This window comes from Peromyscus leucopus, chromosome 6 (assembly GCF_004664715.2).
Source record: "Peromyscus leucopus breed LL Stock chromosome 6, UCI_PerLeu_2.1, whole genome shotgun sequence".
Taxonomy (NCBI): Eukaryota; Metazoa; Chordata; class Mammalia; order Rodentia; family Cricetidae; genus Peromyscus; species Peromyscus leucopus.
The window spans coordinates 84006573-84030592 of record NC_051068.1 but is presented as its reverse complement, the minus strand read 5'-3'; the positions used below and the strand labels follow the sequence as shown (position 1 = coordinate 84030592).

Sequence of the window (24020 nt, the reverse complement as noted above, 5' to 3'; positions counted from 1 at the left end):
GCAGCCTGCCAGAAATCATCCTTTCTACTTCAAAACTGTTCAGAGGAGTGAGCTCTGCCAGAGTCATCAACCCAACTTGTTTCTGAGCCAGGGTCTACCAGTTGTTTGTTTCAGAGCCTCTAATTAGCCGCCTTATCTTTTGCAAAGGATTCTTCTGGTGCTAAGTTTTAATCGTCCAAATTAATTGAAATACTGTAGCAATTTGAGATTAACATTTTCAAAATTAATAATGCATAAAATAAAATCAGCCATGAATCTGCTCTGTCACAGCAACCACTAATGAACTCTGCAAAACAGACCAGACCCCACTACTAATTTTCACTGTCCTATGCAGTTAAGCCTTGGGAAATAAGCTTTCTTTGTTCAAAGATAGTAGAGTGCACAGATCTTTTAGAGGTACTTTAGGCTCAAACAGTATGAGTAAATTTGGTATCCAGCATATACTGCATGATTCTGCAAGAATCCATGACACAGCCTCATTCCATGATTGTGTCCTGTAAGGCTTTAATTGCTAGGGTGCCCTACTGCCTTCTTGGCTTGCATGCTCTGGTGAAGCAGACATCCACATAAAAAAGTTCAAACAACAAAGAATTGGGAGCAACATCTGGCAATGTGTGGTAGGTATTGGGGCCTTTAGTTCAGTCCTCTAAAGGGAATGGAATGCTGCTTCCAGATACGTGAGGTTGAAAATGAACTACTCCCCAGCTGAGTCTCCAAATGACATTTAGCATCACCTTACATAGTAAATGAGGCTTTGTGAGCAAACCTGTAGCAGAGAAACCTGAGCTAAACCGTGCTCAGGTGTCAGAGTCATAGAAACTATAAGATGTTGTTTAGGACAACCTGTCACACACCTTTATGGAACCAGTTCAGATGTGTATATGCATTGGTGACAGTCATCACTTACAAATCACTATGTGCTAACATTATGGGAAATTGCTTCATCTATTAATCAATTAGACCTTCATTATGACACAAGAAAATAGTTGCTACTTCTCCCTATTGTAGAGGTGATAAACATGGGCAAACTCTCCCAAGATTATACATCCATGCTGACCTCTGCCAATGCAGAGGTCAGATGAGGGAGGGTAGGCCAAGGTAAAGGAGAATATATGTTGAGAAATAAATAATACTAAAGATCTTTGGAAAAAGTAATATGGACATCTAATATAGAATCTCTCTCTGTCTCTGTCTCTCTGTCTCTCTCTCTCTGTCTCTTTCTCTCTCTCTCTCTCTCTCTCTCTCTCTCACTCACACACACACACACACACACACACACACACACTGACTAACAGAGACAAAGTTATGGTTGGCCCCTTCCTTTCCCTCATTATTTGCTTTCTGTCACAGCTGCAGACTATGACCTAAAGTGATACATCCATGTCTATGGTTTTCCTTCCTGACCATTCGAGCACTTAGGGCACCTTCTTCCCATTTGTCCCCACAAAGCATGATACTTTAGCATCTTGTTTGCTCGGTTTTCTAATCACATGCACCAATCTTCACTAACATTGGGTAGGTAATAGTGGAACAAAGAACTCTTGCCTTCTAAAAGGCCCGTGTCTGTGTTCATAGGAGAATGCCAGCTTGGTGTTTCAGGTACAAGGACATGGTTAGAAAAACAACCATGAAACCATGAGACAAGAAAACTGCTCCTCTCTTGGCTTTGCTGCCAATGAAAGCTATCATTTGGGATTGGTGTTTGTTGGTCTCCTCTGCCTCCTATTTTAGGTTATGCATCTCCTTATTTACTTTAGAAGAACCTACAAGTAGTAAAAGAAGAATGAAGGGGATGTGGGAAAGCCTGTCACAGTACACACAAGAATGAAATGTCTAAAAAATGTGTTCTCCTTTTGCTTCTCAATTCTATACACATAGAACAGGAAGGGAGGGAGGGAGGGAGGGAGGGAGGGAGGGAGGAGGGAGGGAGGGAGGAAGGAAGGAAGGAAGGAAGGAAGGAAGGAAGGAAGGAAGGAAGGAAGGAAGGAAGGAAGGAAGGAAGGAAGTCTGTGCAGCTAGGTTGTCACCCCCAGTTCTCCATTCCTCCATCAGAGAAGGCGAGCATAGAAACCAGGCTGTCCCTTCGCAGGGGACTCTGACTACAGCCACAGCTGCAGAGATGACAACCTGGTCAAGACCAGGACAATTATAGCTCTCCTTAGACTCTTAGCATACTGGAGAAGGAGAGGCACTTTGCTTTCTCTGGATTCACTGGCTACTGTGAACAATGAGAGCTACATGAGAACATCTTTGCCTGGAAATGAGACCAACGTGCCTAGGGTGCCTGATGACAGGAAGTCTGAAGAGAAGAGGTGAGACACTGTTGGGAAACTGAACTCAGAATGTTTCCATTGAGTCCTCGGATACAATTCTGATTGAACCAAGCACTCTGGACTTACCTTTTACCTATACTGGTAAGCTGCCTCCCCCCTTTTTCTTAAACTTTTTGAATTGTGTTTGTCACAAGCAAAAGCATAATGGTTGATATTACTTCACTTCATTTGAAATTTGCAAATCTACTGAAATTACTGATATAGCTTGCAAACTTTTCATTCCTCTTGCTATGTCTTGCCTCCACCAACAATGAATTCTTCTCCAGCTACTAACTGTTGACTATCCCATTCATAAACCTGTACCATTGACTTGGGCAGCTCATCATAGGCTGAACAGTATTACTGCTAAGCATGTTATGTTTTAGTTCTCCTTCTTCCAGGAAAAAAAATGTTCATAAAAAGCAAGGAAATGTCCCTATATTACTTTTAATTACACAGAAAAAAAATGTGTTAGTCCCCCAAATTACCAAATGATCTGTAAAAACAAATGTTAAGAACCTAATGTAAAGTTTTCTTTTTGTTCAAATTAAAAAAATCAATTTGGTGATGGTGAAAAAATAACTACAAATATGCTATTTTGACTGAAATTTTACAAACTGTACTCCCATGTTCCAGTTAATGTGATAAACCTATTTGTAAATAAAACTGTGGTAATACTATAATCATAACCTAATTTATCAATAGCTTCTCTCCCAGGATCAGTTAGATATTACACCAAATACTGTTATTGGAGAGTAATAAGTTTTGATCCAGTTGGTTTCTTTCATCTAACAGTTGGGACCTCAGTTCTGAAATGAGATTATCTGGCTCTCAGAAGTGGTTGGCCTATAACAAATTTCTGAAGTTTCTATTTTTATCTAGTATTGCATGGCACATACTTTGTCTTCTCATATGGAGCAGTAGCTAATGATCATGGCCACAGATATAGAGAAGGAGACATGGGTCATATCTCATCTTCCAAGTAAAGAACATTTTATCAGTGATAAATGTTCAAAGTAGCTCACTACATTTATGACTTCCTTTTTGGAATGCTTTTCTAAACATTTAATAGATGCATACTTTATCATCTAAAGATAACATTATTAATAAGATTATGCTACAAGTTTATAAATGACCTTAAGTAGATTCTGTATATTATAGCACAAATATTTTGTTCTCTCAATAATCACATAACTGATACTGTTTGCCATCTAAAAGGACCCCCCATGTATACCTATGAATATTCACTTCCCCTTTGTTCCTATTTTAAAGGTACCTGTGCTGTATGAAAGACTGGCTTTGCAAGGCTTGTACAGACCTGCCAGAAAAGCAGTAGTGGTCCTTTGTGAACTCAGAATGAGCCTTGAAAAGGAGAAATAAATCCTCAAACCAAAAGAGACGTGAGCCAGGTGCTGTGATGTTCATTTCAGAAATCTGTTATCCTGGCAAAGGGAATTAGAAAGGTAGTCCTGAAAAATAACTACAGGGGGATCAACTGCCTCAGTGCAAAACTCGTCTTATTGTTCATAGTTTAATAGAAGCTTGGAGGAAAATCAGCTATTTTAAAAACCAGAGCACACTCTCCAGCTTCGTTCACAGCTTGGATTTCTCATTCCTCTGCAATGAATCTTAATCACTGGGTTCTCCTTGCCCCATTTTACTTTTTCAAGTGTATTTCTCTTAATGTGAAATGTATTCTTACACATTTATAATTATGCTTCCACCATTTAGGATCGGACTTATATATTTCATGAAAAATTAGTTCTAGGGTTGAAAGAAAAGATAGAAGTGGGAGTGACTGATTAATATGGAAATATGACAATCTACTGAATTTGTCTCTTGTTTATTGCAGACAAAGGCTCACTTACAAAAACCGTCAAGAAGGTACATTTGTTTCCCTCATTTAAAAGAAAAGTATCATTTTTAAAATAAGCTTTTAGAGCCAGAATTTTAAAAATAATGAGCTGCTGGTTTGTTTTTTTCTCATCACTTGGAAACTAAAATATAAGATTTCTCTATTGAATAAGTTGTTCTGTTTAAAATCAAATGTAAAGGAAGTCAGCAATTCTATTTAGATTTAGAATGCAATCCTTTGAAATTAAAGGACCAAGGAGAACCATATTAAATTTCAATTCAATACCACAGGCCAGCATAACAAAATGTTTATTTACATGAATGTAATGTATCTACACATAAATCAGTTTAATGGTAATCTGAGCCCACAATTTCTTGTCTTTTCTAATTCATTTAGCTTATTTGCATGGGCTATGTAATTAAAGATAGTTTCCTATGTTTGTAAGACTATTTTCTAAAATACTATGTTATAGTTATCCCACAGTCCAAAGGATCTATATGCAGAATACTACACAATGTTAAATTTCCTTACAATATATATACATATGCTTTTATGCAACTGAAACCTGGTGTTTTTATCCATTCCTTTCCTAAAAGAATATAAATATTATGGAGAAGGACCATGTTGTTTTTATAATTCACAACTTGGCTATGTTTAATTTCACAGAAGGCATGAGGTTGATGATGACAGGTTACTTTAATCCTTTCTTCACATAAAGACATGAAGAACGTAAATATCAGTCCTGCTCATCTGGAGGAGATCATGAACATCACTGAAGATGCATCTGCTAAGAAATGGTTAAGACCCCTCCTAAGGGTATAAGAACGCAACCTTTCCAAGTCATAGGTATTGTTTCTATAATCGCAAAGGCAACAATGAGCCTTTGCTCTCTGAAAAGATTCATCCACTTAGCCATTATCTGATCATTTATTAGAGAAGTTTATAACAGTGCACATAAGCAGCTTAAGCTCAGAGGAGAGAAAGCTACCAAAACATTTCCCATCCTCTCCATCTAATCTTTTGACAGTACAACAAAGAACAAAAACCTGATTTTTTTTTTTTTTTGGTTAAGTTAATGACTGTGGACTCACATACAGGAGGTTATGAGTTCCACGAATGTACGGCAATTTTACAAAAGTCTAAAAATGTGAACTCATTGAAAAGACCACATGCTATGGCACACAGATATACTGCATGCAAACAGAAATCAATCTTAAATGTGCATTACTAAGATAGAAGGAAAATTTTTGAAATCTAAGTATTAAAATTTAATTGGTAACTTTGACCTTGAGTGCCACTTGAGGTGAAAAATATTACAGCAGTGCTTGGAATTTACTTGAGACTTAAGATCTCATGTTCTTGAAAAAGGCCCAGCACCACCATGTTCCTGAAATAATTGATCTGTCTGGTACAGTGTTGCTGTCTTGATACCAACATCTGTGTCAGGCAGAGAGGTACAAACTGACGAAAACACGTTATAAGTAAGTGACTCAAAAGAGCTACCAGAATTCGCATCTGACATATTATTACATCTGTAAAGCAGTTATGATAAAAAAAAATCAATAAAAAAAAATTCTTAGCCCAGTAGAGAAGAAGGAAACAGAGTGAAACTGTCATGAACATGGTGTATAAAGATTAGGTACAATATAGTAGAATGTTCTAAGTGTCCAGACAAGCTACAACACAAACATGTAGCTCTCATGTTTTGGGGGTTGTGATAGAAATACACACACACACACACACACACACACACACACACACACACACACACAAATTTCAACTAGAGTTTTCATTGCCTTAATTGAAATAAAAAATTATAACAATTATACCCAAAATAAATCACTCTCAACCATCTCTCTTTATTGCATCTTTTGGTAAAGATAATCAAAAGATTGTAAAAACTGTTTGGCAAACAGGAAACAAAGGGAAATATGAAAATTACTATGATTATACAACTTTTTTTTGTTTACTTTTTCAAAATAGTGTCTCACTATGGAGCTCTGGATGTCTTCATACTCACTGTGTAGACTAAGCTGGCCTCCAACTCACAGAGATCAAGCTGCCTCCGCCTCCCTAGTTCTGGGATTAAAGAAGTGCACCACCACAGCAGGCTGCAACTTCTTGATTCAATATAAATTCAATATATAATTGCATCTGTTTTCAAAGATTTAACTTGCAAATATTGATTCTCCACTTCACGAAGTGTCCAATATTAAATCACTTGCTGTAGGACAAATTAATCAATATAATTATTGCTTCCAATGAGTATTTACTAAGCACTTTCAATAGTCCTCACATCATATTCACAACACCTGTGAGGCAGGTATTCTTACAAATCTTCTTTCATAAACATGAACACCACAGCACAATAGGGGAAGCGAACTGAAGAGGGGAAGCAGCATGCAAAGAGCAAAGTCCAGCCTCAAGTTCGAACAGGTTTCCGAGGCACACTTCCCAACACCAGGCCACGACACGGCTTGTTACTATGTCAACAGGTGGAATTCAAACAGTAAGAGAACAGCACGATACAGGCGATATAAAGTGGGGGAAAGGGAAACAAAGGGAGGGAGGGGTTCCAGATGGGAAAAGTGGGAGCGAGGTCAATACAGAGGGAGGAAGAGGGCAAAGGGACAGTGTCACCAAGTTTGTTTGATAAAGCCTCAAGGGTTTGTATTAAACACCCTTACCTAAAATCATATACAATACATATAAGTGTATACACACACACACACACACACACACACACACACACACACCTTAAAGGAAGTTATGACACTAGGATTAACAATATTCCCCACAAGAATCGTAGATTAAAAAACCCAGTACCAGGCACGAGAAATCGCCTTTAGAATGGTTAGTCAGGGTAGTTCACTTGAGTCCCCAAACCATGGCTCTTGTCCTTGGTTGCCTCACAGGACTTGAAGGTAGGCCCCTATTGCTGAAAACGCTGCACACTAAGAACACAGGACTTAGATTATTTGAGTTGGATATAACTTGAAAACCTCCTTCCTGTGGCCTAGCTTCCATGCTACCAGAAAATACTTGGAAGCTGCCAAGGGAGAGAAGCAACTAATAGTCCTACCCAGCTGTAACACCTATGAAACCACAACAGCAACCAGCATGGCAAGATATCCATAAAGGTGGAATAAGTGTCACTCATATGTTGGTGGTAATCAACTGCTGTCTAATTGGAATCATGGCCCACTAACAGGAGGGAGCCGTGCCTGGTAGGAGAAACTTAGCTGACTTCCTAAGTCTGGCGAGGTCATGGATCTTAGAACAGAATCTACTGCAGTCACTTTGCTAGACCAGAATAATTCTTAACTACATTCTAAGTCTTATCCTCACACCCACAGTTAAGTATAGCTACCACCACCTCTCATCAAAGAAACTTTTTTTTTTTTTTTTTTTTTTTTTTTTGCAGCAAGTGGAGACCATCACATAAAACCACAACTGGACACAATGAAGACATCAATAGATCATGGGGGGAGCCCAGTCCCAACATAAAAGATGGGGCACATAGATCCCAGTAGCCATTACACCATGATGTTTGTGGTGAATCAGTCTCTCATAGAAATGGCTGCATAATCAAGATCTAAACAGTGGCAATATCAACAGACATACTAACTAGGAAGTGGGGAGAACTTATGGGATCACACTCCTTGATGAGGAACTATAGAACTTATGACTGTTGAGAGAGGGAGAGTTAGCCTCTCCCAGGGAGGAGCCCCTTAATTGGTTGTCCAATACAAAGTGATCGGCCCTGAAACCATATGCACACAAAGAACATAAAGAGACTCAGGTGTAACAATAATTATTATAACAATAATAATTGGAGAGAAGAGGCTATCATTTAGGGGAAGTATGGAAGGAAATGAAGCAGGGAGACTTGGGAGAGGTTAGAAGGAGGAAAAGGGATAGGAGGAAAGTGGTATCATTATATTTTATCCAAAATGATTAAAAGAATAAAGAAAAATAAAAAGCAAGAGAGTCAAAACCTAAGGAAAAATACATGGTCACTCACTAATTTGTGTAACAAAGTTAATAAAATCCTCTGTCCACATAACTATGTATGAAAGTCCTTTTCCAACACAAAAGGCCCACGTGTGATTTAGTTTTGCCCATGAAATCTGAACTCGATGAGGTAAGTACACTTGATCACCTCAAATAGTTTATTTTTCTACAATCCACCCTTTATGGGATTCTAGAAAGCAATCAGGATATTAGGACTTAGAGAAGTCAATTATATTAGTTAGAAATGGAGATAGGATGATCAAAGGAAACTCCACAGCAAAATACAAATGGCAGACAATGCTCCTAGGAAGCTCTCTGTTGATTCTGCCTCAGTTGCATGGATATCTCTTTAAACGTCTTGGATAAGCATCTACCAAGAACTGTGAAAGTCTGCTAAATGACAGTTACATCAGTTGATCACAAGACAGTTGCAAACAAGGGTTCATTCTGAGCACAGAAGCACTACAGGTTAGCAGAAGGAGGCAGGGATGCAAAAGCAACCAAGCCAGACGAGGAGCTCAGGCCTAAATCCAGGAGTGGCTCAGGTGAGGAACATGGAGAACCTCACTGCAGCTTCAACCACAAGATCATCAGCTATCTACTTCTTCACAGAAATGTGAAGAATGAGAAATATACTCACATACATACATCATAGCTACAGGAAAATATTCCAAAATGTACAGAAGTACTTCTTGTATATTTGTAAATTCGTACAATACTTTAGGATAAGGTGGTATGTATTTATTTTGTTACTGATGTACATGGTTATATTTATAAGCTGAAAAGTCACTATATTTTCCTTTAAAAGATTGTAGAAAACTGGTTAAGTAAATTGTGAAGAGTTAAATGTGCATCGTCTGACACTATAAATAAATGCATTTCTCTAGGAGGAAATAGTCTAAATAAAAATGCACAGAGGTGAAAAAGAAATTTCAAAATAACACTTTTAAAGGCCAGATTATTTTCTGAAATAGAAATACAGCTCAGACAAAACAAACAAGCAAACAAAAAACACATCACACAACCATACAGTAGTCCTACTAAATACAACAAATGATATCTCTTCTAAACGGCATTACACAGACCCTGGCAAAGGATCTTGGCTTGGGAAAGTCAGAACTATTAAAAAGGAAAAATGGAACCCTATGTTTTTAATGGCATCAATTTTGTTCTGTAGTTAAAAGAGTTAAACTGATCTCAAGACGTAAATGAGGCAATTTCTAGCCAGAGGCAACAGGGCTTCCATAATCTCTATCATCTCATAAACCGGCAGGGCCAGCCTGGGTGTGGTTTCAGTTAAAAGATGTTATGCTTTGAAAAAGCCTCTTTACAGCTAGAAGAACAGCGCCAATGATGAGAACACAATGCCAAACAGAAATCCAGACTATTTCCCAGAAAGGCTACTGGATGGACTTGCATCAAATTCACATGTGTGGATGCTGTACCTGTGAATACCTTTTATACCTCCAAGGATGGGATCATGAACAGAACAAAATGTTCAGTGATTAAACTGCAGAAGGCATTTCTTAATGGATAAAAAAAAATGATTATATTAAGATAATGATAGAGGCAAACCACAATGTTAGGAAAAACTACCGTTTTCTGCAGCTGAATCACTGGTCTCCAGAGGACACATGTTCATGGTGTCCTGACAACCATATTCCTGATATAAAATCATACAGATGGAGAATAAGAAAACTTCCCCAAATGGGGAAAGGAACAGTCATGTGCTCTCCCTTACCCTGTTGGAACACACTGTTTTTAAGTGGCAGTGAGCTTATTGGTATTCTTACCTGATTTAGGAGGAAAATGGGGAGGGTGCTGGGTATGTTAGCATTATGCAGGCACCCTGAGGCTGTTTAGTAAGCAAATAACCAGCTCACCTGCTGACTGTGGAAAGTGCACAGAGCTGGGGGTTAGTCACCTGGGAATGATTTGCACTTTAGACCTTCACCTCCTGGTCACAAGGTATAGACTGAACTATGGGAACAAAGGCCAGCCATGCAGCCAACTTCTCACAGCAATTCCCATATACTTTCATAATCACTTAACTGGAGTTATCATAGAATATATAATGGGAAACACACCTGGGTCCACCTGTCTGGGAGCTCGCCGGAGTCCATTGGTCCGTTTCTGTGTGGAAAAATAAACAAAACAACACAATGACACATTGGTAATATGACATAAAATCATAACACTGATGCTCTGGCAATCGATGTTGCCTTAGTTCCAATTAAAAACATGACTAAGTGGGACAAAACATGATTTTAATGTTCGTATTTATAATTTAATATAATTCCCCTGGTAAGTTTTCCATTAGACTATCTTTACATTTTATAAACCATTGACACAAACAGAAATACTTTTATTTGCCTAATTTATATATTCTGACCCAATATTTCTTAAAATCCTACGATTACAGAAACTAGGAAGACTAATCCCATAGAACCATTTTAGGTTAGAAAATATTCCCAGCAAAGAAATATGAATAACACAGTCTTAAGCAGATCTGTAAAAATTCTAACTCAATTATTTATTTCTGGGCCTTGACAGACCAGTGATTGAAGAAAGCACAGTCCAAACCAAAGGCCCAAAGTCCTGGCTCCAGAAAATGCTTAAATAATAATGTGTTTTAATTACAGAGGAATTGTATCTTGATACCTTTTTAAAAAACAAAATACATGCAGCTAACTAAAGCACAAAATCAAATATTACAGAAAAGGAATTCCTAAGGAAAACTGCATGCTATGAAAGGCAGACAAGGGATTTTTAAATCTGAAAATGCATGGTTACCATTTTATTTCACAAGCATTGAATTCTTAGCTATAATTAATGCAGTAATCTTGCTAATGAAGAATTGACTTGTTTTACTTTTTGTTACACAGCAGACATGGTTACATGGAGGACCACCGTATTATGGAGACTTTCATGAGAGGAATTTGCTTTTTATGTGTGTTGGAATTTGCCATTGTGTGTACAGTCAGAGGATCCCTCACTTTGAGAAACACACATAAGCCGTGGATTTTTCTCACGGTGGCTTCTCAGGTTGATTTCAATCATAAGTCAAGTCACTAAAATGTTGAAATGGGGTCTTTTAACCTTCTCCAGGGCTCAAAGCCATATCCTGAAGATTCTAAGGTTCTTAGGTAAAGCAAATAAAATAAACTTTAAACAGGTAATTTTTGTTTTTACTCCAACTACTTTCAAAATGTATTTGTAAAAGACTAATAGGATCATTAAACTCTGCATGGACTCTTTGTTGAGCAAGCAGAGTATCTACACTAGGAAAACCATTATAAGGCACCACTGTGAGAGAAATTGGTGCCCTGGGCTACTTGGTGGCTAAGATATAAAAAGGAAGGCCCAAGGGCTACAGATGCCTTTCTGAAAATATGGAAGAAAACTGATGTCAAAGACAAACTCATTTTTACTCAAATTTTTATTTAAAAACTTTGAGCTTTCTATAGAAAGGGCCCCAAGCAATACAACTCATGATAGACTCAACAGGAAAATAAACAGTGAGGTCCAGCCTGCCAGTCCATGCTTCCCACCAACACCATCACCTTCCCAACTGACAACAGAAACTGTCTTTGCCTGTTTTGCCTTGAGTTTAAGATTAAAGTAGGTGACACAATATGGTTAATAATCATATAGAAAAGGAGATTAAGTTCAAAATCAAAACAGCTCTGCTGGGTTTTCCCATCTTCCAGGAAAAACTATACTAGTGCTTACTTGGTTGGGATGGTGATGATGGTTCATTTGCTTTTAAGATTTTGGAATCATTAAGTGATTTCTTAGTGTTCCTATCCTATATAAACTTAATATATTCTGGGAAACTATAGCTTCTATATCTTTTTGTGGTTTTGAACCAAGATTTCACTCTGCTACTGAAGCTGACTTCGAACCAAACATGCAAGAGATCCTCTTGCCTCATCCTCCCCAGAGCTGAGACTATAGGCATGCATGCATGACTGACTGCAGGCATGCATGACTGACTGCATGCATGCATGACTGACTGCAGGCATGCATGACTGACTACAGGCATGCATGCCTGCATCCCAATTGCCCTACTGACTGCTATGTTCTTACTTCTGGAAAGTCATTTAAGTCACTCACCCTCAAAACAGAAACTTTTCTGTAGGAGAAGCAGGCAGTAAAACAAACTATAAAGAAATCCTGCACACCAAAGGAAACCTCAACTATTTAGGCAAAGTGCATTTGGAAAAAAATATGATTAACTATACTTAAAATGCCAGGTGGTGGTGGCGCATGCCTTTAATCCCAGCACTTGGGAGGCAGAGCCAGGCGGATCTTTGTGAGTTCGAGGCCAGCCTGGACTACAGAGTGAGATCCAGGAAAGGCACAAAGCTACACAGAGAAACCCTGTCTCAAAAAAAAAAAAAAAAAAAAAAAAAAGCACCTCAAAAACATTTTATATCAAAAAAAAATATTTAAAAAAATTTTTGAAATGCATAATTTAATGTCTCTGACTCTAATATATAGCCCCTTTGCACCTATTTTCTCAAAAGCCCGGACAGGGCTGGGTAGACCTGGTTTGCAGGTAGATGATGGGAAACAAAGGACATAAATGGTTGCCTCTTCTGGGAGCTCTCAAGTCACAGGCCCAGGGACATGAAAGTCATGACTCTGGAGTCTGACTCTCCTTTGATCTACCCAGAGGGGTTGGGGAGGCAAACCTAATTTTATAATTATAATAAGGCAATTATGTCTTGCTTCACTGTCTTGTCTTTTTTATTTTTTTTTAAATACTTTTATTATCTAAAACTCTCCTGGTTTTCTTGCATCTTTGGAGGAAAATAATTCTCTCTGTGGATTTTCACCAACCACACAAGGGAAAGCTTCCTTTGTTTATAGACATTAGCTTTGGTTTTTCCACAACAGGGAATAGGTAGAAAGTGGCTGAGTAGACATAGAAGAATAAATTGCTTTGTGTCGTCAGAAGGAGCCATGAAGACCGAGACGACAAGTGAGGTGAACACCCCCAGACAGCTACGCAAGCCTAAGGATCCCGTGGCCATGGAAAAAACTGGCCTGCCTTGTGAATGAAGCTGAAAATTTAAAACAAAACCTTATAATCATACACCCATTGGCACTAATGCTAATCCAATACAGAAGAGGCAGGAGGTTTGAAAAAAAAAAAAAAGGAAACAAAATAAAACCACATTCTTCATATTATATTCTTTGCTATAACTCTTCCTAACATGAAGCAGTTTCCAAGTGACTTGGCTAGCCTCAGAATATACTGTAATCTTCTATCCAGACAAAGTGGAGGTTATTACTGAAGTTACACATTAAATGAAAATTGCACTTATTACATTCAAAAGCTAAGACAATCACTACAACACCGACGCTACATTTTTAAATTTTCAACATGAAAATTAATTCCTTTTTATTAATAGGCTCACATGTAATTTTAAGGGTATAAATGTGTCTGAGAGAATTATTTAATATCATGTTAGAATTATTAACCACTTCTTATTAGCACACTTTCTGTCTGCAAATACACCCACTTCACATTACTTCCTTGAAATCAAATGAAATCATTTTCTTAGGAAAAAAGAATACACACATGAACTACTTTGAGTTGAAGCTTGAGCCTCCACATGGCATCCTTCTCAACAATCTAAAACCATCATGCTTAGCAAGATCATGCACCCTAGGAAGGATCCTGACAGCCCTGATACAAAAACTTCCCTCCCTAAGAAACAGTAACAGATACTTAGGGTAACTGGCATTAGCCTGCAGTAAGCCATTATGCTCTATTATTTTCAGAAAATATGGTTGCCTTATTATACATTCCTTGGTCTAAAATCTAGCTCTCAAGACCCACCAAACTAGCACACTGAGCAGCTGCGTCTCTCACAAGGTTCCTCATTCCACACCCTTGACACACTGCATGCAGAAGTTACATACATACACTAAAAGAGAGAGACAGAAACCTCTGAAGGCATTTCCCTGCGCTGTCCATATTTTCACCAACTATGTAAATACTAGCTGATGAAAGCATGTCAATAATGTAGCTGCATTATTGGCCTGGAGACATTTTATTTTACTATAGTTTTTGGTGCTGAAACTGGAGATATTTTCAAAGACAGATAAATGTGCTAATCAGTTCAGTAAATAGACTGCCATTCTTTCATTCTGAAATTCTCAGGTAACCTTATTTTTTACTCACTTCACATCCATTTTATATTTCATTCCCTCTGCTAATTTTTATCTTAAATGTTTGCTATGGTATTTTTGCAGAGTCAGGTGAAATTTGTGTTACTTTTGATTGACAGCCAAAATAATGGTGGTGTGTAATCTGTCATATTTTACATTCTTTTCCGTTTTTGAAGTTACTTTATTCTGAGAGCCATACTCAAGAACCACATACTGTTAAGCCACTGGGAGTCAGGCTATGCTAAACCAAAAGGAGATGTCATCAGAGCTTGATTTGATGAGTGGGGCACAATACTGACCAAGTTTGTGGGCAAGGGGAAGCTACTAGAAATCTGAACCTATATTCTTGGAACTACAGCCGAATTTTCACAGATTACTACTGGGCTGTGAAGCAACAGTTCACGGCGGGCGATAGGTCTGCCATTGTTCCGAGAGAAGGGCCACCCTTCCCATCACACAGAGCCCCTACTTCATTCAGTATTAGACTAAAATATCCACTTTTCTCCTCAACCCGAGGCTTCCAGACAACAGCTGTGAAAATGCCTGATTCCATTCATGTTTTGACAAGCACCTGGCAGCTCCCTCCAACTCTCGTTCACTCTATCCATCGGAAAAGGCACATTTAACACCGAAAGAGCCCGAGCCTGTTTAAGTTAGCAAACACCTCGAAATGCAACGCTTCCATAAAAAGTTTAAATGTCAGTCTTACCTCTGGTGGTTTGAATGGCCCTTGTTCTGAAACAAATGTAAAAATTGGCATGGTCAGTGCAGTCGTTCGGTTTGGTGGGCAGCCTTAGCCTGTCCTCCGCAGAGTGGCCAAACACTACCGCTTTGTTTTCTTAACTGATACCTGTAATACATTTCCAGGGTCCCTCGGGCTGGGCTAGTAATTGTTTTGCAACCCGGGGTTCTCTTACCTTATTGGCTTGTCAGGAGAGTGACTCATACTTCTAAATGACTTGTGGCTTACGCTTAACTTTTTCAATTGTTTATTAAGCAATGTCAATCTGGCCTCATAAAACTCCTTTAAAACAAGGACTTGCACTAAATATATATATATGCATGATCCTGAGTTGCAAGTCTTTCTTTCAACACATTTGATTTTAACATCTAAACACACTGTTAAATGGTATTGTGTAGACTAGTTGCTGCAACTGCAAATTTAGCACAGCATAGCATTCCACATGAGAAAATTTCCATTAATTAGTAATCATACTTTTTATTTTAGATAAACTATACTTTGGCTTACAGATAGAATTTTTTTTAAAACACCTCAGTCAGAATTCAGTTCCAATACTGTTTCATTTTTACTTCACATATTTATGAACAGACACAGTATCTTTTTTATTTTTATTTTGTCCTATAGTTTGGTTCCTAAAACTAATTCACACTGGCAGAGTCTTGAAACCTTCAGATGAGTAACCTGGTTGAGCGGCCAAAGGACAGTCGAGTAAGTAGGAGCACACGCTGCAGATGGAAAACTGATGAGCGCCTTTCTCCTTCCTTTCGCTACATCTAGCAGCATCTAAACATGTTATAACTTCTCCAGACAGAGTAAAAATCCCTCACCACTAAGAGCCCATGCCTGCACTCTTCCCATCCAAAATGATCTCTAAGAAAGGACCTGATTGGGGAAAAAAAAAACAGATGCAACCAAAGACAAGCAAAGGCAGGCCTAGATAGGAGCACTGTGGGATATTTCCTTAAAAGGCTGGGAGAAGCCACGGGGCCAGAGTTCACAGGGACAGCTCCTACCAGGACACCTGCCCTACTGGAGCGGTCTGCTTGCACAAGAACACTGCCTGGGGCAAGGAACAGGAGGTCCCTTTGTGGGCTTTCACTTTTTTCTTTTTTTTTTTTTTTTTTTTTTTCATTTTAAAGGACAACTCCAGATTAATGGCAATGGAAGCTCCATGAGTAGAAAGTCACCTTCTAGAGGAAAAAAGATCAGGATGCCCCCCTTTTGTCAATTTCAAACCCCATCACCCTTGCTTCACAGATGACTGACTGCCCCCTCTGAAGGTATCTTTGCCAGGCCTGAAATCAACCTTTACGAAGGAGTATTCCTGGACAGAAAGGCTAGCTCACTTCTATTTCTCCCCTATAGAAACACGCGTCAGGAGACAGACTATTTAAGACTTAAGAGAGCCAACTGGGAAGGGAGGCTATGAGAGTTCTATCTTAGCCAGCCTCAGAAAGTTGGTTAATTGAACTTGGGTTTTCTGGTGCTTGGTTTGGTTTGGATTGGTATGGTTTGGTTTTACCCATGTTTTTACAGTGTGTGTGTGTGTGTGTGTGTGTGTGTGCGCGCGCGCGCGCGCGCGCGCGCGCGTTGCCCGTATTGGTGGTATATCCATGTGGAAAAACTTACCTGTGTGTGGTAAAAAAACAGAGTTTGATATCTGATGTCTTCCTTCATTGCTTCTCCATTTTACTCTTTGATCCGGGGTCTCTCACTGAACCTGGAGCTTGCCACTGCAGATAGGCAGGCTCACTAGCTAGCAAGCTCCCAGGATCCACTTGTCTCCATCTCTCTGTGCTGGGGTTACTGTGGTGCTCTACTGCATCTGGCTTTGATGTGGGTTCAGAGCTGTTCTAAACTCAGATGTTCATACCTGCCCAGCAAGCTTTTGACCCGCTGACCCATCCCAGCCCTTAAGCTTGTCTCCTTAGAAGTACACCTGGAGTCCCCACTTCACTGGTGTGCCCAGAAAATCCTGTGCATTCCAGGATGCCCTAAACTACCATCTTCTTCCACTGGTAAGTCAGATGAACAGCCAAAAGTACCAAGCATATGCCACAGGAATAGAGCCTAAGCTTCCCATTATAAGGAAAACTCAGGCACTGCTCAGAGATCCAGACGTGGAGGCTTCCCACATCTTTTACGTTCGGAGTTCATTGCTTACCGTGCACCTTAATTTTAATTTCAAAACATCCCTCTTTTCTGGTTCTGTGCATGGGAGGTGTTTTGATCCTTGTGAAGCAGGTCTTTTACAACCTCTTTCAAATGTATTATTTGTTGAGTAAAACTGACACCTGCCCTGTGGCAATGTTCATCACTCAGCTTCAGGTGGGCTCCTTGGGTGCTGCTTGGGCAAAGGAAGCAATGGGATTAAAGTTTCTACCTTACTATGGGCACAACTGCACCTCTTCCTCATGTGAGGAACAGAAGGCCCTCCTTCCCAAGCCTTCTCCTCTCATGATGTAGGGCTAGCTACAAACAAGACAGTCATTTCTTGGCCTGAGTGTTAGCAACCACAGAACTCGGGAAAGCATAAAGATCTGGGGTGGCTCAGATCAGACTAACACCAGTAAAAAGGAACAACTACGACTAGGCTGACTCAGTCTACTCAGTGTGTTCTCCCTCCTTCATTTCCTCTTCTTCTCACCATCTCCTGCTTGCTTGCTTGCTTGCTTGCTTGCTTGCTGTAGGGTAATGCCAAGATAATCAGTTTTCCTCACCACTCTGAGCTGAGGCACTAAGAATCACTTTATACAAAGCTTCTCAGTGTAAACCAGCTAAGAAAACAGGAAGGAATTCAGAGCTGGATGAGTCTCCAGCTCCAAGGTAACAGCAGTTACATGGTGCTGGCCTTTCTCCTACACTGTCTATGCCCCATCCTCATGGCCACTAGGGACATGGATTCCTTACTTCCATAGACTCTTCACAGAGTAGCCAGTACTCTGAACTGGCTCTGTTTGATAAAACACAAATAAACACATTCTTAAAATCTGAGTTCTTATGTGGTCATATCGTATAGTAATTTTCTGTTTTATAATCTATTCTGTTCAGAAATTCTTAGCCAGGATCCTTTGCCCATACTTTTTTTTTTTTTTTTGACAGTTACAATAACATTAAACTGGACAGACTCCTTTAGAGACATAATCTTGGGTCAAATAAACATTACTTCAATAAATCATTAATCTATAATAATGCAATGGTAACATGAGAGACAAAGCCAATCACTGTACTAGTTCCGATATATTTCAAAGTAAAAGTTCTTCCTGTTGGAAAAACAGATCAAGAAGGGTTCTATGAGAAAGGTGAGCTCATTTTGAAGCCTTCAGTCCCATCCTTTACTGTCTCTTGGTATGAATCCAAATCTATTGTGGCAGGAGGTTGTGTTGCTAGAAAACTCTGTGTGTGGATGGGACAGCAATTACATCTTGGATAATAAGGGCTGGTTATCTTCAAGTACTGGCTGAAGTCTGACCTAGAAGGATACTTGAGAGATGAAGAAAAATCTTTTTCTTTTTACCTCTTTTATTTTCTCATGGGAACTTTCTCAGGATAGTTATGCAATTCTTCAAGTTTCTAAAAGTTTTTAATCCTCAACTTCTCCTTATCCTGCAGCCTATTTCTCAGGCTCCTATTGATCAAACTATAAAACGTTCTAACTCTTTCAGGAACCTTTCTAGATGGTGACTTACAGACCCTCAAGAGGTATAACTTGCATTCTTTCATCGTGTCTCAACTGGTTTAATATAATTCTAAGAAGTGGTTGTAACGAAGGTGCTTGGAGCCTTTGCCGAATTCCATCTCGAAAGCCAGCAGAGCTCAGTGGGCATATTTGGGAATGATAAATGATTTTCACTGAAGATTTGGATTCACATTCCATAATATGCTTGTTTAAATACCAAATTCAGTCCTGCTGTGTTTGTTTTTTCCAATAGAAGTGGCTCTCAATTCATACCTTATTACACAATTTGTTTTGTCTTTTATCTGAAGTTCTATTTAAGACTAAACAAACCAATGCCCAGTAAGATTGGTTGTCATAAGAAGGGCCGCATAAAAGCAATTACAGGTTTTATAATGGAAGGTACCTAGCCTTCATGGCTAACGTGCTATTGCTATGAAACATACAACAGGATTGAACAACGTTAGGAAGATGGTACGTGAATGCTATACTCACTGCTCTGATCTACAATGGTGTTTTGGGAAAGAACAGAAAGCCACAAGCTATACATAATTTTTGGGGGGAACGATTTGATTTCAACTTGAATTTAATCACACGACAGCTTCCAATTCTTTATTTTTAACAATTATTAATATATCACTAAGCTGACCCCAACTGTCAAGTGAAAAGTAAAATAACTATTCTTGCATATAAAATTGTCTTGATGAATCAAAAAAAATGACTCATTTATACAAAAGGTTTAAGCTCCCTTACACAGAAGCAAAGTCACCTCTTGGTAATGAAATCAGAGACTAAGGCTCAGTTTATGTTAAATTAACAAGATAAAAATGTCTGATGGTAGCAGGCTGAACTAACGTTTTACTCTACAAGTTACACCTCATCTTAAAATATGCAATGCTATTTATAAAAGAGCCTGTTTCAGATGCCAATTTGTGGTACAGGCTCTAGGTAACAATATCCCAGGTTTAAGTTTTAGGATACCAAGGCAAATTCCTTTCTATTAGAGCTGGCTATGACAGCAGCAGCAGCAGCAGCAGCTGACCTAGATAAAGGAGCAATTAAACAGATAAGCAAATGGGGACCTGCTTCGGTTAAATATTAGAGCAGCTGAGGCTTGCATTCTTACTGAAGGAAAAGATACATTAAACCAAAGTTGTCTGCTCCAGTGATATTTGCATCCAATGCTACTCACTTTATTTAATCTGGAAGATGAAAAAAAAAAGTTGTGTGCTGTATTGATCACTATCAGGGTAGGAAGGGGACCAAAGGGGCTTAGTCATATGTTACTGAAGTTTGCAGTCTGGGATTAGACCTTCCCCTGTGGTGTACTGTGAGAAGGAAACACCACCCTAGAATTGCATCAGCTTTGCAGTAACTTGCTAAGAGTCTCATATAATGGCACTTATACCTATTCATTACTATCATTGGAAAGTTTTGGCACAGACTTCAGAGCAGATGTGAGTGGTGATCATCAAAGCTTCTATAGTGAACATGCAGGAGTCAAGTCAAGTTCAACAAAAGATGTAGAGCAGAATTTCCTTCTGGGCCTTTATTTATGTCCATGCAAATCCCCAGGCATTAAGATGCAAACTAACTAGCCAACCTTCAAATTTCTTTTCAAGTTGTATATTTTGTCTTATTAAAAAAAATACATGCATATTTTTCTCATACTTCAGATATACTTAAGGCAATAATCTGTCATGGTCATGTATTAATGTGAATAGATTGCTTCATTCAAAAATGCACTGCATCTTTTGCCAAGTAATTATTATTTCCAGGGTGAATGAAGACTCAATAGATTTGAAGAATAATAGAGCATGAAATAAAAAAAAAAAAAAAAAAAAAAAGGTTTCTAAACCAAGAGAAGACAACATCTAAACAATAAGGCTAACTTCCACAACTGAAGGTGTATGAGATCTTTTAAAGCCTGGTGGTTAATGTTTAGCCATATATTGTATTGTTGGAACTGTTTTTATATTGAAATAGTTCTATTGTGGGGAAAGTGATAACCTGATTTTAAGTGTCCTACCCTTGGACTTGGTACAAAGGATGGATTCAAAAGATAAGAAACATATTCCCCACATTTCCCTTCACTTCTACACCAAGGCAGATATAACCTATGAGAGAAAGTATGAGGGGCAAAGACAACAATGCTCCCTGGAGAGGAGCCCCAGCTTCCACTACAATCCAGCTTCCCATGTAATTGAGCTGGGGCTATGTATGTGCTTTTCACCAATGGCAGTGATTAAAAAATGTTTGTTTTCAGGACATGTGTGTAAAAAGCTGCCACCCTGTCATTCTGGTAGGCACAGATGGAACTGCATGGCCAAAATGTCTGGTGGGGGACCTGCTCTGGAGGACCTATGAATTCCCAGTAAACTATGTGTTCACTTAATTAAACTTTAAAGCTACTAGAGACTGGGGTGGGGGTAGGGGTATCACCTATCACAGTACAGCCTAACGTTGGAAAACTAAATGAGTCCTACCCTCTAAGCTAATTAAAGAATTGAATTCACATGACCATCTGGTGATCAAGGTGATGTTAATGATTGGCAAGGAAGTAGGATAGGACCTAAGAAAAGGAAGGGCTGACTTGGGATTGCTAAGGAGAAAAGAGGGAATATTCCATCTAGAGGTAGCAATAAGAGCCAAATAAGAATCCTAATAATGGAACTGGCTGGATCAGGAAGTAGATTTATATGAAAGAAGCTTCCTTTTAAGCACCAGGTGCTGTGTGAGCTGGTTCATTTTCTTGTCTCTCGCTAACCTACCCCAGGTGCACTGCCTGGTAATCAATGCTTGGGGCAAAAGTCTTTCCTTGCATAACTACTCAGAAAGGAATGTAAAAGGTCTACTTAGTTTATTTCATTCTTAAAGTATAAGCCAGTGAATCACAGAATGAGGGTTTATTTTTATTATTTCATTTGTCTACCATCTTATCAAGCTCTTACCTCCACAAGAATGGAACCCAGTCCTGCATAAACTTCCACACTGCTTCTAGATCTAAGATGATAATGATCTTCAGGGCCCAGGAACCTGACTCATTCATCTGTCTATCACTCTTGTGGGCTATCCAGCCACATATCCACACACCAAGTCTTCCCTGAGGTCAAAACATCAACTGCATATGGTTGAGCCTAATTAGAGAGATCAGCCAGATGGCAATTATAATAAATGTGATAAATGCTATGATAAAGTTAATTATAAGATGCCAGGAAAACACAGACGACTGGTAGACTAAGAAAGGCCAGGTGTGCAGAGTTCCAGAAAGTCTTCCAAGTGGGGTAATATTTGCATTGAGTCTTCAAACTGAACAAAATGTGGAGGGGAAGACTGAAGGAGAAACAAAGAAGGTATAGGAGGAAAGTAGTTGAAGAACTATGAATAGACAGAAATTCAATGTCAGCGGGGAAAGTTAATGGATGGTCCAAAGGGGACAGATAATGACCCAGAACTACGTGTCCTAGCTGTTAGGGGAAAGCTTGGACAGTATTCTGTAGGAAATGGAAAGAACAGAAGTAAGTGAGTAATATAATAACAATAGATTTTGAAAGACCCGTTCAGAAAGTCTGTAGAAGAAAAAGATGAAAAGCAGAATGAAAAATAGAAACAATGAGATTTCCATTTAAATCAATACTATAGCAGTAGGTTCTAAGCAAGATAGGAAAAGAATAGGTGGGTAAAGAGGGTGAAACACCAGCTTACACCTGGGTTTGGGTAAGTATGTGGATAAAAAGTTAAGAAAGCATGTATTGAGTCCAAAATGGCTTTGGACTCAGCACTGGAGGTTACTTGAAGGCAACTGGCAGGTGACATGTCAGCTGAAGATGAAGGTGTTAAATCCAGGTTTCAGGAAACATGTAGATGGAGCCAACACTAATCTTCATTAGATATGGGTTGCAACTTAAGTGAGAGAAATAAGTCCGATCTTCAAAAGTTGCCTGTGGGCTAATGGGGTGTGAAAGAGTATTACGGAGACTGGCTAACAGTTTCCAATGAGAAAAAGTGAGAGAGGCAAGGCCTGGGGTGAGATGGCCGGAGGGTGCAAGGATATGTCGATGACAGCAAAGTAGGGATTCTCGAGCCTTCATTGAGACCCTGGTCTACTCTATCATGCTGTACACCTGTGCGTCCTCACCTCCACACTTCTTTCTGTGTGTATGGCCAATTCAAATGAAAGCAGCATGTTCTCCTTCCACAGCTGTCCAAGGTTTATTACAATATGGATGGCATATTCATCACAGCGCCCTGATCTACAAACACGCTCCTGACTCACACTAACCAGCCAGAATCTCCCTGTCTCTTGAGAATATAGTTAGACTAGGTTAAGCTTTGGAACTAGAAACCCCTATAAAGTAAGAATGGGTCTCAAACCATGATTTGTGTTGCATGGGAAATGATTACATAAGCATTTAACTTTGCCTTAAATCAACACTAGTAACTTGTTTTCAATTTGCCTGTTGGGGTCATTTTCCTCAAAGTCAAGTTCTCTAAGCAGTACACTCCACTCCATACAAATTTCCCACTCAAGTAAACCATGTCTTTACCCCCAAATGCACCTTGTGTTTCCTCCTCCCTGCCCTGAGCTTGTGCTGCCCCAGATACTGCAGAAGTTAGGTTAAATGAATTGCAAATGTGCAATTTCCAAACAGTGAAATCTCAATGCAAAACATGGCATTCAGGGATTCTCAGCAGGCCAGAGAAGAGAGCATGAGAGTAGCTTTCCCATAACCCTAAGATAATTAATGTCTATTCTACCGCACTCCCAGCAGATCTTCCAGTTAAGACAGATACTCTATCCACACTGGTCCAGGCATGAGTGAGTTTGAGAACAGAGTGTAATGTCTTCCAGTGTTTAGAGGGCACCTGCTGAGGGACAGGAAAGAAAAGTACTGATGCAGTGATCACAGAGAACCCCTTCACCCTGAAGATGAGGCCTCTAAATTACAAAGCCTGGTCTGAAAGAAAAGAGAAGCCTGCTAATCAGGTTCTTAACATGTCATACTCCCAGTGAACTATGAGAATTCAGTGCCACTCACTCACCTCTTGTCTGAAGTCTGAATCAGGAAAGGGCATAAGAAAGGAGGAGAACATCGTGGATGTGGAAAGTGTGGGGGACTGTAGGTCAATATGGGGATTCAGAACAGTGACAGAGACTCAAGAGCCCAAAGGTGTGTGCTCATATAATGTGGCCAGGGTTTCAAAAAACAACCCTTTCTCTGCTTTATGGTAAATTAT

General features: G+C 39.2%; 1 protein-coding gene across 5 annotated transcripts in view; it reads right to left on the bottom strand.

Annotated features, from left to right (window-relative positions):
• The window catches only part of Vav3 (vav guanine nucleotide exchange factor 3), a 336414-nt gene that overhangs the window by 94418 nt on the left and 217976 nt on the right, over nt 1–24020 (bottom strand). For all 5 annotated transcript variants that reach the window (XR_005091832.1, XM_028879322.2, XM_037207020.1 and 2 more), the window contains 2 exons: nt 15074–15099; nt 10269–10314 (listed from right to left, as the gene is read on the bottom strand). Coding sequence is in view for 4 of the 5 variants with exons in the window: in XM_028879322.2 (XP_028735155.1) it covers nt 10269–10314; nt 15074–15099 (72 nt within the window). In the remaining variant the exon portion in view is untranslated. The remainder of the gene's footprint in view (nt 1–10268; nt 10315–15073; nt 15100–24020) is intronic.